The sequence below is a fragment of the Lytechinus pictus genome, unplaced genomic scaffold, assembly GCF_037042905.1.
Source record: "Lytechinus pictus isolate F3 Inbred unplaced genomic scaffold, Lp3.0 scaffold_19, whole genome shotgun sequence".
NCBI lineage: Eukaryota > Metazoa > Echinodermata > Echinoidea > Temnopleuroida > Toxopneustidae > Lytechinus > Lytechinus pictus.
The window spans coordinates 2,691,755-2,710,555 of NW_026974140.1; the positions used below are offsets into that span (position 1 = coordinate 2,691,755).

Below are 18,801 nucleotides of genomic sequence, written 5' to 3' on the forward strand. Positions count from 1 at the left end.
TGGCAACATCGCGCAAGGGAATTTCAATAATGATTAGCCCCATAATTGACCATAAATCAAGTTTTACAACATCAGAATTGATTTTTTTTTTTCAAAACCGCTTGCTCGCTATGCTTTCTCGCTGAGAAGTAAAACCTAAAGCAAAATATCTATCTTATAATTAAAAATCACTTTAGAAAGCCTTTGCTCAACTTAATTTCTATAAAACACACAATTACTTCACGCAGTTCATAATCTCATTTTGAAAATACATGTATCTGTTTGCACAAAAAAAAAACTCATTTTGATCAATGGGTGCCTTTTTGGCGTTGACCCCCCCCCCCCCATAATAATTTTCTGTTGCCCCTGTCCCATGGAGTGGAGAAAAACATACGTTGAGAATGCCAGGATCAGATGACCGTGGTAATAATAATTATTGCAATGTAAATCGCCTATAGAAAAATTATGGATTATGTGTACACAGGTAACTATATCATTATTTTAATATGTCTCTATCATGAAATTATTTTTGTTTTAAATGTACAAAGGTTCTTTTTTTTTCTCGCTCGCATACATTTTACCATGTGTGATGTCTGCCGCCTAAGTATTGTTAGTTCATTGTTCTGTATATCGTAAGTTTGAAATGCCTTGGCCTTGAGGTTTTCAGGCCTTGGCCTTGGGTTTCCATGCCTTGGCCTTGGCCTTTGGTATTGAAGCCTTGGCCTTGGGTATTAAAGCCTTGGCCTTGGAGGTTTGAGCCTTGACTACAGCACTGAATAGCCGACTAATGCCATGGTTAACTTCGAACTGGTTAATTCCGAACTTCACGTTCAATTAGGTTTAGACAAATATTAGCTTATTTGCCATGGTTTAATATGTCTAGTCCGTATACAAAACCAGTCCTAGATCTAAAAAAAAATTTATCTTAGTTCTAGTCTAGTCTCTATATCTAGACTCTGATCTACGCTGTATCAGCATGGAACCACTAGTGTACCAAGGGGGGGGGGAAGACTGTCCCTCTGACGAGTCACAACTGATTCAGGGGACGTGCCCCCTTTGAGAAGCCAAATTAATAATTTGTAATGTAAAAATGCAATGAAAAAAACGTATGTCCCCTTTTTTGAACGTGAAGATCTTTTTTTTTTTTTTGCTTGTCAATTTTTTTTTCAGCTAAGAAATCCATAATTTGGGGTGAAGACCCTTTTTTTTTTTGGGGGGGGGGCTTGTCACATTTTTTCGCGGACGAAATTTCCTCTAAAAAATTTGCCCCCCTTTTGGAAAATCCTAGGTACACCAGTGCGTGCATGGAACGTATTCTAACGTCAGGCACAAATTAACGTCAGTGATCTTGATCCCCGTCTTCACCCAAAATTAAGGATTTCGTAGCTGAAAAAAATTTGACAAGAAAAAAAAAAAACTTCACGTTCAAGAGAGGGGACAAACGTCTTTTTTCGTTGCATTTTGACATGACAAATTATTAATTGGGCTTCTCAAGGGGTGGGGGGGGGCACGTCCCCTGGATCAGTTGTGACTCGTCAGGGGGGCAGTTTGCCCCCCCCCCCCTTTGGTACACTAGTGGTTCCATGCTGATAGCGCGTAGATCAGAGTCTAGATCTAGAGACTAGACTGGAACTAAGATATTTTTTTTAGATCTAGGACTGGTTCTGTATACGGACAAGACATATTAAACCATGGTAAATAAGCTAATATTGGTCCAAACCTAATCAAACGTAAAGTTCGGAATTAACAAGTTCGAAGTTAACCATGGCATTAGTCGGCTATTTCTATTAGTATTAGGCATTAGACAGGTCCAGATTTGAGGTAAAGTTAATGCGCTAGCCTGCGCTAGCCCTACCCAAGCACATGTCTTGCCATTAGTGGCAGCTAGTTTATTAAGTGTTTAAGAATTTGATATATATATATATATATATAGATCTAAAAACAGTGGCGTACCTGGGATTTTTCACAGGGGGGGCAAAACCGTCCGCCAAAAAATGTGACAAGCCAAAAAAGAAAAAAAAAAAAAAAAAAAAAAAAAAAAAGGTCTTCAATCACAAATGAAGGATTTCGTACCAGAAAAAAATTTGACAAGCAAAAAAAAAAAAATAAAAAAATAAAAAAAAAATTAAAAAAAAGGTCTTCAAGGTCGTCAGGGGGGGGGGGGGGGCAGGTATATGACTTTTATATGGGATGTGGCTCGTCAGGGGGGGCAGAGTGCCCCCCTGCCCCCCCCCCCCCCCCCCCCGTAGGTACGCTAGTGGATCTAAGCCTATAAGACCTATGTAACTATGTAAGGGTACCGGTAATTTGACGATGCTAATTCATTCTGAGCAACGTGAATGCTTACGATCGGCAGTGGTCGAGATCAAGTCCACGCGCATGCGTACTCTCAATCCGAAGACGCAAGTAATGAATATTCATATGTTGGTCCAGAACTCGGTGGGAAAAATAATTTCGCGTCCGGCGAGAGCCCCCGGAACTTCTTGATATCAAAGCCATTTAAGGACGTTCCACAGTTAAGGTGAAATCCATGTCATTTTCACCAAACTTTGCACATAGATACTTTAGAACCTTAATATTCGAAATATGCAAAAATTAACATAGGTCCATGTGCTTGATTTTTTGCTATAGAGCTTCAAAGTTCACCCAAATTGATGTTCTTAAAAATTGCGCATTCAAAAGAATTTGGCATTTTTAGACCACCCAAGATTACTACAATGAGTTTAAACCTCTATTACTCAGTTAAAATACATGAAAAAGTCATCAAATTTCGCAAGAGAGTTAATAATTGTATCGTTAGAATGGAGAATCTATTTATAGTGCTGTATGTTTGCAATTTTAAGTTTAACAGCACTGCCATTTCTTAAAAATTTCGTAAAAGATAACAAAATCCCAATCTAAAAAATGTGAAATTTCAGTTACAAACTACAAACGTACAATAAATGCTGCACTTTATTCACAATCCATGTCATTTTCACCAAAATTTGCAGAGTTGTAGAGGAAGGTATACCTAAGCGGTACAAACATTAAAAAATAGGGGTTCATGTGCTTGTTTTTAAACTATCAGCATTTTTATTAGAGCAAATGTGCTTTTTAAAACACCCAAAATGCGCCGAATGCTTTGTATCTATGTGAAGAAAAAATCAAAACCACTCTACCATTTATTCAAACTCGGGGTAATATTCGTGATTCTTGGCAGCACTGCAGAGTAAAGTATTTTGAAATTGTAGAGAATGTTTTTTTGAATGGTCCATGGAATAATTCCACTTTATAGCTTCAGAAAATAACACATCAGTCTGCAGTTAGTGCATGAAGGTTAGGAGAAAAATCAGCTCATACCCACAGCTAATTAATCACCTGTTCATCCATTGTGACGTCAGCGCGCAGAGTGTAAACTATGCGCAGATCATAATGCGCACAAACATAACTGTGGAACGTCCTTAAACCTGTCAGATTGCCGCTATTTTAATAAAATCATGGGCATAATATACAGAATATAGCTTTTACACAACACATTTATTCAACTCAGTTGTGAAATGAACCAAATATTTTGAGGGGGCAACACATAGCAATGTGGGAAAAACTTGTAAAAAGTCGCCAGCGTGCAAAGCGAGCTGGAAAAAAAATTGCCTATTGAAATTAAATTCTAATTATGTGATAATTTTTTTTATTATATTCAGCAAATAACATATTTCATTGTTTCCATTCATTTCATTATACGCAAGTTGTCTCCTATAATTTCTTTTATTTCCTCTTGGGTGTGGAACCAAGACCCCCCCCCCCCCACCTGTATGCCAGTGGCTGAACGTGATTGAACGGGGGGGGGGGGGCGTTATAGAGCCATTTGAAGGTTATAAATGAAGAGCCTCTACTGCGTGGGGTCTGGGGCAAAGCCCCGGTAGCTTATTTGCATAAAATTTAGCAAGCTTATAGCACAATGTTTTATGCAGTCCATCTTTCTTCCCGCTCTTTAATTTCAATCATCGGCAGCCCGGTCGTGTTATTATTTTTTCTTGTCCCTTTTCTTTGTTTTCCAATTTAGCTTTTGATTAATTACATTCTACCTTCGTTTCCCGCTATTGTTTGCCACTTTGTCATCTTTTAATTTATTTCCCACCGTGCTATTGCATTACATAGGCCTATTTCGGAATGATTTTTTCTTTCTCAAACGTTCTTCTTTCGTACATTTTCCCGCTTTCCTTCGCTTTTCCATTAAAAAACAAGATTTTCTACGTTTTCTTTTCACTTTTTCTCTCCCTTTCCTTCCCCTTTCCCTTTCTTTCTCCCTCCTTTTTTTTCTTTTTCCCGTTTTTCTTTTATTTTCCCGGTGAAATCCGCCAGGGGGGCAACTTGCCCCCCCCCCCCGCCTGTTACGCCACTGGACTGGGAATACCATTGTCAATATATAGGATGTGTCTTTAAAAACAGGGAGTGTTATCTTTTAACCTTCGCGAGGAGTGCATCTCCTGTCCAGGACCTGTGTAACCCTCTGTGTACAACATATATTTCCGTAGACTGAAAAGTCTGTCTGTTTCCAATGAGTTTTTAAAGGTCAAGTCCACTCAAGAAAAATGTTGATTTGAATAAATAAAATAGAGAAAATCAAACTAGCACGCTGAAAATTTCATCAAAATCTTATGTAAAATGAGAAAGTGATGACATTTTAAGGTTTCGCTTATTTTTCACAAAACAGTGATGTGCACAACTCAGTGACATGCAAATGAGACAGTCCAGGGGCGGATCCAGGATTTTCCAAAGGGGGGGGGGGACATTTTCCCGAAGAAAAATTTGACAAGCAAAAAAAAAAGTATTAATTCACTTTCAAAGGGGGGGGGGCACACTTCTGTTTTAACGGCATTTTAACATTACAAATTTTGATAGTGCCTCTGAGGGGGGGGGGCACGGGCCGACTTTGCCCACCCCCCCCCCCTCTGGATCCGACAATGAGACAGTCGATGATGTCCCTCACTCACTATTTCTTTTTTTATTGTTTGATATTTTATAAAATATTTCAATTTTTAAAGATTTGACAATAAGGAACAACTTGACTGAACAATATATATCAAACAATACTAATTCCACATGTTCAGCGAGGAATTAATCGTTGTTTTTCACTTGAAGATGAGGGGAAAATTAGAAGATTTCATATTCACTAAAGTAAATAGTGAGTGGATGTCGTCATCAGTCGCTTCACTTGCATACCGACCATGATGTGCATATAACTTTAACTGTTTTGTAAAATTAAGCGAAACTTTAAAATGGCATAACTTTCTTATTTTACATCCGATTTTGATGAATTTTTCAGTGCTAACACTGCTATGCTTGTTGGGTTTTTCTCTTTTTATTCAAATCAACTTTCTGTCAGGGTGCACTTGCTCTTTAAAGGAGGGATGCCGTGAAGCCAAATAACGTCTCAGTGGAGCATATCCTGACTGATTTGGTGGTCTAGTATTTCCGCTGATATTTACACTTTCATTTGAAAATACTTTGGCAAGTACGCAATGGTGAAAGTTGTCAACATGTGAAATCAAAAAATATATCCATAACAAGGAAACTTTTTAAGGATCTTGGGAAGACGGTCGGGGATAGAACAAAACAAGAGGCCTGTCAAACTGTCCTCAACTTCTCATATCTGACCAGCATAATGAAGCATTCCGACCTTTGTAGTCTTGGAATATAGACCACTTGAATGATAATATACTAATTCACCACTCAATACAACACTTATTTTGTTACCACGTAGCTAAACAAGTGATCCACCCTCTCTCTCTCTTTAAAAAAAGTTTCTATGTTTTTATTACTAGGCTTATTCATTCTCTGTATTATTGATGGTCATCTCAAAATGTATGTTTTTAAGATTATTTTGTTGTTTACAACACACAGATAATGAGAAATCACACATGTTGATCAGTTCGCTCCCTCTTTAGGTGCAAATTTACAATGTTGACAAAACAAAAACAATGATTGAAAATACTTCCTCCGAGACAGGTTAGTCTTAATTTTAAGAAAGAACCGTACTTATGAAACTGTGAAATGAAAAATATCAGATATAATCCGAATTCAGCTGTGTGGTCACTAAAGAGTAAAGATAGGTCAAAGGTGTATTTCTCTAGCGTCAGGGCGTGAAGAGACACTCGGCAAAGGCTTTGATACAATTGTGCTTAAAGGGATGGTCCGGGCTGAAAGTATTTATAGCTTAATAAATAGAGTAGAATTCACTTAGCAAAATGCAGAAAATTTCATCAAAATCGGATAACAAATAACGAAGTTATTGAATTTTAATTGAATTTTAAATTTTAGCAATATTTTGTGAAAACAGTCGTCATGAATATTCATTAGGTGGGCTGATTATGTCACATCCCCACTTGTTCTTTTGTATTTTATTATATGAAATTAGGTTTATTCAAATTTTTACCTCCAAGAACTAGAAAAATTGGATTGAAAACTGATTTAGTGCATTAGATATTTATTGCTGCAACTTATTTCATTATAAGAAAGACATATTATTCACACAAGTATGAAATAATGAAAAAATTGTGATTTCATGTAATAACATAAGAAAACGGAAAGGGGAGATGTGACATCATCAACCCTCCTAATGAATATTCATGACGATTGTTTTCACAAAATATTGCTTAAATTTAAACTTCAATAACTTTATTATTTGTTATCCGATTTTGATGAAATTTTCGGCATTTTGCTCAGTGAATTCTACTCTATGTATTAAGATATAAATATTTTCAGCCCGGACCATCCCTTTAAGTCAATTGATAATAACGCTTACATGTATGTATCTTATTACGTCTTCTTACCTATAATGCTATATCTTGCCGAATACTTTTAAGATATGATCATCACTTGTTCTATTTCACGATAGAACCTTCCTCTTTGTGTTTTTTTTTCTTTTCTATTCTTCTCAACTTTCTCCACAACTCTAAATGCTTGTACCACATAGTACACTTTTTCTTTAAATTTAGTAATAACCTATTTTGAAACGGGTTACCTTATGCAGGGCTCCACACTAACTTTTGTTCTTGGTGGCCCGATCTGTCCACCAAAATCATCAATTTCACATTCTTGGTGGCCCTACAAGTAAAACAATGGAAAACATTACAATCTATCAAAACTTTGGTAGCCCACCGGACCACTAAGTGTGGGCTTTTGCAGAATTTTAATGGCCCTACTCTCATTTTTGGTTGCCCCGGGCCACTGCTAATGTCGAGCCCTGCCTTATGTGTGTGTATTTATTTACAAAATGTAACTTATAGTTATACTCTGTAGTGCAATATGCCCATATCATGTATAATGAATAATTCATTATTATCATTATTTCACTATTTACAAATGTAGCTTAATTTATCTTACTATGAATTTATGATTCCATTGTAACCTTTGTTTATATCAGTCTCCCTATTGCTTTAACGAGGAAATTTTTGCAATAAACCAAAATAATCGTGAATCTTTAACATCAAGTAATCCAACAAACAATATTATAATTAAATTATAATTCATAGATTTATTATCATTTATGTCCACATTTCACTTCTTAAAAACATCACACAAGTTTAAACTACTCAGTAGAGCTGAGTGAACAGAGTGGAAAGCCTTATTAATGCATGTATCACAATACTTGGACCTGATAACATAGGGTAGGGCATCTCCTATTCATACACCGACCAGGGGAGTGTTTCATCAAACTTTTGTCCGATAAGTAGTCAGATCTAACAACTTTCCTTGATTTTGATTGGCTGAGAGGCACTGTTACTATGGAAACTGTCAAATAACTCGTCTGACAAGTCATTTCATGAAACACTCCCCAGTATAATCAATAGGAAAAACATCAAGCAGGCCCAACCCCACCCCTATCTCATCCAATTTACCTTTTTCATCATTTATGACATCCCGGTTTGGAGGGGGTGTTTTCAAAACTTTTTCTTTTTTGCACCGCTTGAAAGCGGTCAGCGGGCCACGTGCCACTTTGCTCCCTAGATATGCCAATGAATGGAATATAAATGGAAAGGCAAAGGGGTGAATTCATAAATATCGTTCCTTACATAAAGGGAGAGAAGGGGAATGGGGCTGATTTGGTAGGAGGTAGAGCCACTTGACTGGTACCATCAGTCATGCAGAATATAATAGATATCTGAGGAAGGGAGGGGGGGGGGGGGGCAGGAGACAATAAACTTTTATCAAAGTGTTCTCAATAACTTTGCAAGCTCCAAAATAGTGTTTAAGTCAGGTCCATCATTATGCATCTCAGAGCAACCAAAAGCATTTTGAAAAATTTTATTCCCACAATCTTAAAAAAAAAATACTGGATCAAAGCACTATGCTTAGACTAAGAAATATAAGGGCATTCATAACTTCAGAGTTCAGACTATACACAAAATTGTCTTTCCATTGAAGATCTCCTACCACTTCCAGGTCAGTTAATTTATAGAAAGTATGAAGCATCCATCCATCCCTTCTTTCAGTCCAGTATTCCTTCAAAGACCTCCATATCCGTTCCTGATTTCTTTAAATGAAAAATGGCAGATGCCACATCTATATCCACTGCTGTGTTTTCTTGATATGTCCAGATTTAATTTAATTTCATCATCAGAGTTATTTTGGTTGCTGAGCAACAAGGGATTGAATAGTCTCGTTGACTTGCTTGGAGTTAAAACCTGTCACATCAGTACTCGCCTCACGTCCAAACTCTGTTCATGAGAATACCCCAAAAAAATGGTAAAGAGGCATGGATCATTATTTGCCAAATCATTTCCAAGATGCACAGAGCATGCATGATATGCGTCCAGATATCAAAATGACATGTAACCATGACATGAATATTCTACAACAAGCCAAACTAAAAAATACACACAGGATTTCAAAAGGATTTCATGTTAGCTGGGAATTACCTACTCTGTGGTTGAAACATTTTTGTGTGTGTGTGAATGCAGGCCACTGCATTCATGAAGTAACCCAAACAATTTCATTATCATAAGATTCTGAGAGTGATCGCAATTAATAGCACATAATTTGCAAGTAACCAACAGGACTAGCCTGTCTTTTTCTTTAATGTTTTTTTTTCTTCAGGCAAGCACTATAATATAAAATGAAAACATATAAGATTACTACCATTCGTTTACCATTTGTTATTGATACGCAACTTAAGAAAAATACAGGCTCAGCGACAAGTAGCATTTCATTAAACGTCTTGCCAGATATTTTCACTGATGTAAGTGATAACTCAGTGTATCTGATCAGCCAAGAGCAATTTTTTTCGGTGGAAATATCTGACAAGATGCTTCATGGAAAGCCGAGCTGAATTGGCCCCTCGATCAAACATCAATTACCATATCTTGCATAGACTGTAGGCTGAACCCCACTGCATTCTCTGATCAGGATAGGGAAGCGGGGATTGGCCTTCTTCACTTCTACATACTGTGTCTTAACCCATTCCCTGAGGTGAATAATCAATATAACAAAGTTCAAAATTTAAGATTAACAAGCTTAAAATAATTCAATCAAAAATGAATTTGCCATCTTTTCAATAATTCATTTTCCTTCCTTTTTCTTTTCCTTATTTTGCTCTTATCATCCCCTTCCTCTCTCCTGTCTCTGATTTTCATTGTCCCTTCTTCCTCTCATCTCATGCTTTGTTCTCATTTCTCCCACCTTCTACTCTCCCCCTCCCCCTTATGTCAGTTTTTGTCTTCCTTTTCATCTCCTTCCTGTAATTGCTTCTTAAATTTTTTACTTTGGATTTTCTGATTTCCCTTTTCCTTCTCAGAAAATATTCTACCAAGAGGATTGTCCAACACCCAGAAGAATTATCCTCCTTTCTCTTAATTTACATAGCATAATCATCATGATATAGACATACCTACAACTTTGCAAAATTGCAAAGTTCTATAAAATTATATATTCTTATCAATTATTTTGACATCCTAAAAAAAGTACAAGCATTTTTTTTAAATAATGATCATCAACCAATTTATGCTAAGGTCCCCAAAGTCTGTGCTGCTCCCCTTGACTGCGCACACACATATCTGTGCAGTTCTAGTGAATATGCAACGTCGCCAACCTTACACCTGCAATACATAGACAGATATTCATTAAAAATCTGACTCAAAATGGTGGAAATATAATAAATTTTGGGCATTTCATGTGACAGCCAAAAAATGCAGCCTTCCTTAGCAAAATCCCTGAATCGTGTGCAATGTAAATGGGTGCACTGCAGACATGGGGCACCACTTTTTTGTTCAATCTGAAAATGACTAGCCGAGGTATTTTCCAAGAAAATCAATTTCTCCCAAATTTTTTTGAGGTTTTTTGCAGACTTACTCATAATAAGAATATAAGGAACATTATCAACTGAAATTTGTTATGGAATAAAAAGAAATTCAGGTTTGACGTTAATATTAAGCTTAAATTTTAGGTGCGCAGACGTAGACATGGCCATCATGATTGATAGATTTGGTGTCTAAATAAAGTTAAACTTTATTGAATTTGCAAACTACATTCTTTTTCCCCCGGCCCCTTCAAAATGGCAATTAATGACTATTACAGTACATGTCCAGGTGACACTGAATGACGGATGATGCAAGCAAGTTTAGCTCATGTGCCATTACGATCATTCCCATATCACCTTTATACCGCATCTACTGGAAAAATACAGTTGTTCCTGCAGTCAAGTTTCCAGGTCTATCTTGTTGTCTTCCTAGCTTGGATAAGTTCGAAAACTGAGTCTGTGCTATTTGTGCAATGTGCTGTGCCAATGTATTGAAATGAAAAAGGCACTATTCCCATGCGTGAACATAATGCCACGCAGACCAGAACTTGTCTAACTTTGTCTTGAAGCCATTGATTGTTGATGCTGTGACTACCTCAGTAGGCAAAGAGTTCCAGTCATTAACCACTCTACACTGAAGGTGTTTTGTCTCACTGCCAGTCTACTCCTTTTCAAAAACAGCTTGTAACGGTGGCCACGCGTTGCTTGAGTGGTAGCTGATGTGAAGAATAGGTCTCTATTCACATCATCAATGCCATGAATTAGGTTTGTATCACGAAATGTGTTTTCCCTCACACCAGTATCCTTAATTCGTGCGTGACCTAATTTTGCACAGTCAAATATCTCAATATCTAATTAATATCTTGAAAAACTGATATCACCAACAGAAAAAGCAACCCAAAATTACTAATTTTCTCAACTTGGTAAGGTCTCAATTTGTGAAAATATTGGCAAAACATCGGCAAACTTTGTTACCATTTGCGTCCGCTCCTAGAAAACCTGATCTTCTCGACAAGCATCAAGAGATCGCCAGTTTGCAAGCAGAGGTCTCCAAATAAGTAAAATGTGATCCCAACCGAATTTATGGCATTTCAACCTCCATCTGATATAGGCATAATTATCTTACCTTTGTCTGCTTGAGTTCGTTTCTAAATGCTAAAGCTTTGTATTTGCAAAACGATCGTGCGCAAATTAAGGTCACACCATTTTATGACACCTTTTCAGCCGAGCGCGCACTAGTCGATCGCCATAGAATTTTGAGATCGCGATACCAGTGAAACCCTTGACCTACTTTATAATTCCATCATCAGGCATCAAGTGAATTTGACTTCGGGATCTTGCCTTCCGTCTTGGTATTTATAATTTCGTTAATTTTGTGTGAACTGTGAGAAATTTTTGATTGAAAATCAACTTCATTTTTCATGTAATCATGTCATGATAAATAAAATGTGTGCAAATTTATATGGTCACCGGGCTTACCCCATCATACATTTTTTTTATAGAGAAATCGCACGCTATGCGATGCACGCATCTGACTTGAGTTGAAGTTGAACATGAAAGATGAAGTTGATGTAGCTAAAAAACTGACGGATGAGGTGGGTAAAGTCTACCTCGGGCGAAGTTCGTGCAGGCTCCACTCCACTTCACTACCGATACACTAGTACGGCTACGCTCCGATCCCGCAGCGAATCGGGGCGTAGTGAAGTGGAGCCTGCACGAACTTCTCCCGAGGTAGGTAAAGTCGAGCTAATAAAGTATTTTTTCATCTTACCTAACGCCTTCACTTGCATTTGAACGTTGGCAAAGATGAATTCTAAGCTCTTTTAGATGTTGAGGAAACCTCCGCGCAACAGAAGCCATGATTTCACCAGATTTTAGCCTTTAAAACTTTAATGATCGCAAATTAATCTCCACTGACTGATTTCGCTCAATTCAATAAAATAACGTTACCGTGTACACCAGTACATACGTTTACAGAGAACATTTTGACACAAGGGGGTCAAGACTGCAATTTGTATTTTTTTGGTACATGCCAACGCTCTTGAAGTGTCCAATGTATAATAAGTTAATTTTCGTAAATGATTTCTTCAAAAATGAAAATAATCACATTTTTAATTCAAAACTGGTATCATATTTACAGTATGATTTATTTTCACTTTTTAATATTGTTCCAACAAATAACTGTGTATCAATTTAGACTAGTTTGATTAAGTTGCATTCCCATCATACATTTCGTGCAGTGGCAGTTATGGCTGACAACGGTTAAATTTTTGCAGAAAATTTAACTGGGAAATTGAATTTGTATGAGGTAAATATTACATGCCGAGTGTTGTTAGCACTACATTATTTGGAGTTGGTTTCATAAAATTCCTTCGATGTTAAATTTACAATTATATGTTCCACTTTGATTTTCTAATCCTCAATAATTTAAGTTCTAACCCATTTTTGCAGTTCATTGATTAGCAATAGCATCGGTATTGTTATGCATAGTGCGCCAGAGTGTTCCCGATAAAAACTTCTCTCCCGCCGAACGAACACGGAACAGTACATGAGCCGCGAATGAAGCGTCACTCCACTTTTCTAGCAAATATTAGCAGACAGTTTCTTTCTTTCTTGTTTATAAATGACTTCTTAAACCACTCTTGAGAAAGTAAATACTTTGGGAAGGCATTTCATTGATATGAAATGTGAATTTTTCGAACATTATTTTTGGCAAATAAAGGGAAGAACTTTTCTCACACTTTTTTTTCCAGATAGGCCCACTCACACGTATTGCGAGGTTAGTATTAGTATACTAACCTCGCACCACCAAGGCCCTCGCTGCCATTGAGTACGCGTGGCGCGAGCGCCACGCGTAATTCAATTTGGAGATTTAGCGCCACGCGTAAATCACTTCATCGATGAAGCGCCACGCCTAAAAAAATAGCGCCACGCCTGATTTGCTCGAAGCAAGCGCCTGGATGACAGCTGCCATGCATGCCAGCGCGCTGCACTCCGCTCACCACGGCACTGACTGACTCCGGCGCACCACATCATATTCACCGCCCTGACAGTGTAGGCATGGCGGTTGTGGTGAGCGTGTTTACGTTATTTGCCTGCATGGCGAGCTGATACAGCCATAGAGCTACACATTTTCTCTCCATATACGATGTATAACAGAGGTACATGTACACACACAATGACTGAGAAAGAATGTATTGCTGTGAATTCAGTATCCTCTTAGTCTGTGCATGATCGAGTATTTCAAAATTAATTTTTGATGATTGTTTTGACTGACTTGATAAAGAATTAACTCCATCAAATGTTATATGTATAATTTTGTTTACCCCGAATTTCCAACCTTCCCTTTTTTCATCTTTGTCAAGTTTCACAACTACAGGATGTTTGTGTGTTTTTTCTTAATCATATTATGGGCCAATAGCTTGGCACGGTTCCAAAATTTTAAGGGGGTGGTTAATTGTGTCCCCTAAATTAAACGACCCCTCCCCTCCACTAAAAAAAAATTATAAAAAAAATGCCACCACTCATGAATGAATTTGGCCCCCCCCCCCCCCAGAAAAATGACAAGCACATATAAAAAAGGTCATCAATTCCAAACTTAAGTTATATTGGGCACATGTACACCCCACCCCTGGATCCGCGCCTGTCTGTTATAATAGACCTGATAACTTTTTTTTAATTTGTTTTTTTTTTAATAATGACTTAAATTGATTAAAATTTGTCATGTTGCTAATCTTTAATTTCTCTTTCTTTGATGGTACCCGTGACGGTAATGAATTATCTGAACACTCACAAAATAGAAAACGCCAACTTAATTTATACATGCAGTTGGCTTTTACAGGGTAGTACACAGGTCACGTATATCATTTCTTCCAAATTTTTTTTCTAAAGTGTAATACAAAGAAAGTCGATGTTTGATAGTGTATAGTGGTAAATGGTATTCGGTGGTTGAATGTTATTTGAGCTGATTTATGAATGTGTAATATTTGGGTTGAGGTGAGGTTTTGGTATTTTTTTTTACCTGCACGAATTGTCAAATCAATCTTGAAACCGAAAGATATGCCTTTGTTTACAATTATTGGAGTGACAAAGTTTCGAGTGTTGGATAATTGTGATTTTTTTTAAGCAAAGGTAAAAGTTATACAAATATCCTTCATTTATAAGTGTTTGACAGAAAATACAATGAATTAAATATTAAAGTTGAAAAGGTTTTTACCAAAGTTAGGCAATAGAAATAATAGGTCATGAAAGCTACTATTTTTTATGTTCTTACCATTATATTTCATGTCTCATAGTTACGCCAAAACGGGCCAACATTGAATAAATTCCAAAATACATCATCATTAATGCTCTAGGAAACCTCGATATCTAAGCAATATTCCTTCAAAGTCAAATAAGCTTTGTCTCGCCTTTGCGTATTTGCTCTGATATTTTCCCCGTTTTCCCCCATACACCTCCCAACTCAATTATTGCACACAGAATGAAAACCCCAAGTATCAGATTTCTGATGACCATGTGCTTCTCTATCAAGATTGCGCAATTTGTACTTTTCCGTAAACAAAAGTTAAGGGATGGGAGGAGGGTTCAAAGTCCGTGAAAGGGGCTAGTCTACGTTTTCAGTCGGTTCTAAAATGCCAAACTGCCTAGACAAATGCATTTTCTCCAGTAAAATATATTTAAAATGAGGAATAGTTGGATTAAACTAACAACGATTGCATTAAATATGACTGGAAAATGTCCATAATTGAATTTGAACCACGACTGGTACTTTTATTACTAACACAGCAATCATATCGTGCTATTATTGATTTCTTGCCAATAAGGCAAGCCTCCAATTTAAGACTAGCAAACAAACTTCTTCTTTATCATTCTCGGTCCAAAAGAATGATGAAAGCTGGAACGTAATTTTCTCAATATGGAAGAGATAAACAAGGGGATAACTCTGAAATAAAGTATACATTATACAAGGATATAAAAAAATATATATATAGCATGTGAATTGAAAACAGATTAAAAGAAATAGATAAAAAGTGGCAAACTATCTCATGCTTAATATATTATTCAATTCGCTATAAAGAAAAGAGGGAATGGAGGAGAGACCACTCAGACCAGCATGGAGAATGGCTGCATTGTGTTCTGATTCAAGGAAAGTCAGATGAACTGATGCAGAAAGGAGGGACATATGGAGTTGGAAAGCAATACAATATATTTTTTTTTGGGGGGGGGGGTGTAATCATCGACCAATTCAGCAGATCAAGTTGACCAAACTGCCCACACAATCCACACACAAATTACAACACACTGACTTCAGTGTGTAACAATCACAAATTTTGCTCAACACATCCACTTGTTCTATGGGTTCTATATAGCATATCATCTTATATGGAAGGACTACGTAATAACTGGATCATTTACACAGCGCAAACATGTGGTGTCACTCGCTGGTCAGAAGGATTTAAAAAAAAGTTTTACGACCCTCGTAACTCACTTGCCACATCGAGCCTGGGATCCACTTGTTAAGATAACTTGATCCACTGTAAATAAAATGTAACCTACGATACTCCTGGGGGACAAGCTGTCCTTATCTGACCTATACTCAAAACACTGAGGCTAATCATTTGTACGAGAGCCAAACAAATCAGAGAAGAAATGGAGATCATAACAAAATGTATATAAAACTAATTCTAAGCAATTAATACACGAAAACAATTCTAAAATATTCCCAATCGATCGTTGATTAATTTGAGATGTTTGTGACTTCTGTTCGAGAACGGGATTCCATAACGAAAGGTATATAAAATATATTTTTACTTGTTAGCACCTCAAAACAATTTCAAAATGTTCCTGATTTTCCGTTTAGTAATCTGAGATATTCAGCAGGACTTCTTATTTTTATTCTGTTTTAGTTTCCTTTCCGCCGTTCCTTTTGGAGGACGGGAGTTCATAACGGAAGGTATATAAAATATATTTTTACTTGTTAGCACCTCAAATCAATTTTAAAACGTTCCTGGTTGTCCGTTTAGTAATCTGAGATATTTACGACTTCTATTCTGTTTTATTTTACTTTCCGCCATTGTCTGAATAATATGTCATTTATATTTCTTTTTGGAGAACGGGATTTCATAACGAAAGGTATATAAAATATATTTTTACTTGTTAGCACCTCAAATCAATTTTAAAACGTTCCTGGTTGTCCGTTTAGTAATCTGAGATATTTACGACTTCTATTCTGTTTTATTTTACTTTCCGCCATTGTCTGAATAATATGTCATTTATATTTCTTTTTGGAGAACGGGATTTCATAACGAAAGGTATAAAAATATATTTTTACTTGTTAGCACCTCAAATCAATTTTAAAACGTTCCTGGTTGTCCGTTTAGTAATCTGAGATATTTACGACTTCTATTCTGTTTTATTTTCCTTTCCGCCATTGTCTGAATAATATGCCATTTATATATCTTTATCGAGAACGGGATTTCATAACGAAAGGTATATAAAATATATTTTTACTTGTTAGCACCTCAAATCAATTTTTAAACGTTCCTGATTGTCCTTTTAGTAATCTGAGATATTTTGGACTTCTTATTTCTATTCTATTTTATTTTCCTTTCCGTCGTTCTTTTTGGAGGACGGGAGTTCATAACGGAAGGTATATAGAATATGTTTTCACTTATAAGCACCTCAAAACAATTTTAAAATGTTCCCGATTGTCCGTTTAAGCAGCGCGCACGCGCGCGCATGTATTGTGAGCGCACGTGATGCGCGCGCGCGTAACGCAGTGGCGCGGCGCTAAATTTTGGTGTTGGAAAATATTATCAATTTTGAAAAATGCGCCACGCGTAATTCCTTACTTTGCGAGAGCCCTGCGCACCACGAACCGCGTTTGGCAGTGGATTTCTAACTAGTGGGCCGCGCGTGCTGGGATCTCACTTCTTGGGTCCACAACATACGACTTCTATGGCTTGAATTTTCTGTGCGCGGCGGCATGTAATGAACCCTAGGGTGAGATAGGCCTAACTAACAGTAACAGTTAGGCCTAGCCCTAGTATAACTTTTACCTTTTTCTTTTTTTTTCTTTCAATTTTTTTTACAGTGGTTAAACCATATACCCCTTCCCATTGAATATGCCTGATTAAAGAATATGTTTGTACTGAAAAAAAAAAATACAAACTAAAGGATATGAAAATAGAAATGTGCCATCCCCAAAAAGTGAGTGAAAATTATTTGCTTAATTGGCTTAATACTAGACTGTTGCCACGTACAGCTGTTGAAAAATATTTGTAATGGCTTCTTAATTTTTTCCCCATTTTTTATTGTCTCACCTGCATAGCAGAGTGAGACTATAGGCGCCGCTTTTCCGACGGCGACGGCGGCGGCGGCGGCGGCGGCGGCGACGGCGACGGCGGCGTCAACACCAAATCTTAACCTGAGGTTAAGTTTTTGAAATGACAGCATAACTTAGAAAGTATATGGACCTAGTTCATGAAACTTGGCCATAAGGTTAATCAAGTATTACTGAACATCCTGCCTGAGTTTCATGTCACATGACCAAGGTCAAAGGTCATTTAGGGTCAATGAACTTAGACCATGTTGGGGGAATCAACATCAAAATCTTAACCTAAGGTTAAGTTTTTGAAATGTCATCATAACTTAGAAAATATATGGACCTAGTTCATGAAACTTATACATAAGGTTAATCAAGTATCACTGAACATCCTGCATGAGTTTCACATCACATGACCAAGGTCAAAGGTCATTTAGGGTCAATGAACTTTGGCCGAATTGGGGGTATCTGTTGAATTACCATCATAACTTTGAAAGTTTATGGATCTGATTCATGAAACTTTGACATAATAGTAATCAAGTATTACTGAACATCCTGTGCAAGTTTCAGGTCACATGATCAAGGTCAAAGGTCATTTAGGGTCAATGAACTTTGGCCAAATTGGGGTATTTGTTGAATTATAGCCATAAATTTGAAAGTGTGTTGGTCTAGTTCATAAAACTTGGACATAATAGTAATCAAGTATCACTGAACATCCTGTGCGAGTTTCAGGTCACATGATCAAGGTCAAAGGTCATGTAAGGTCAAAGAACTTTGGCCACGTTGGGGGTATTTGTTGAATTGCCATCATATCTCTATAAGTGTATTGGTCTAGTTCATAAAACGTGGAAATAAGAGTAACCAAGTATCACTGAACATCTTGTGCGAGTTATAGTAGTTTTCAAAATCAGCACTGCTGCTATATTGAATCGCGTGATGCAGGTGAGACGGCCAGAGGCATTCCACTTGTTAATTTTGTTTTATTCATTTTTTTCATTTTCTTTTGTTTCTTTTTTTTTCTCTAAATTTTTTATTTTTTTATTTTTTTCCTGTTCTGTTTTTTCTTTTTTCATTTTCTCTCTTTTGTTTTATTTCACTTATTTCTTTTATTATTTTTGTTTTCTTTTTTAATATACTTTTCAAATTGTTTTTTTTGCTTGTTTCCCCCTTTTATGCATTGTCAGCATATTTTTCTGTGATTTTCTCCTGCTATAATATGCTG

At 36.8% G+C, this 18,801-nt stretch overlaps 1 protein-coding gene across 1 annotated transcript; it reads right to left on the bottom strand.

Moving 5' to 3' along the window:
- Window positions 1-7,475: 7,475 nt before the first annotated feature.
- LOC129261033 (NADH dehydrogenase [ubiquinone] 1 alpha subcomplex subunit 2-like) lies at window positions 7,476-12,460 on the bottom strand. The gene is made up of 3 exons (XM_054899075.2): window positions 12,027-12,460; window positions 9,318-9,424; window positions 7,476-8,678 (listed from the first exon to the last, which is right to left on the bottom strand). Exons 1-3 carry the CDS (start codon window positions 12,113-12,115, stop codon window positions 8,584-8,586), a joined length of 291 nt encoding a protein of 96 aa, XP_054755050.1. The 5' UTR covers window positions 12,116-12,460; the 3' UTR covers window positions 7,476-8,583.
- Between the last annotated feature and the right edge of the window lie 6,341 nt (window positions 12,461-18,801).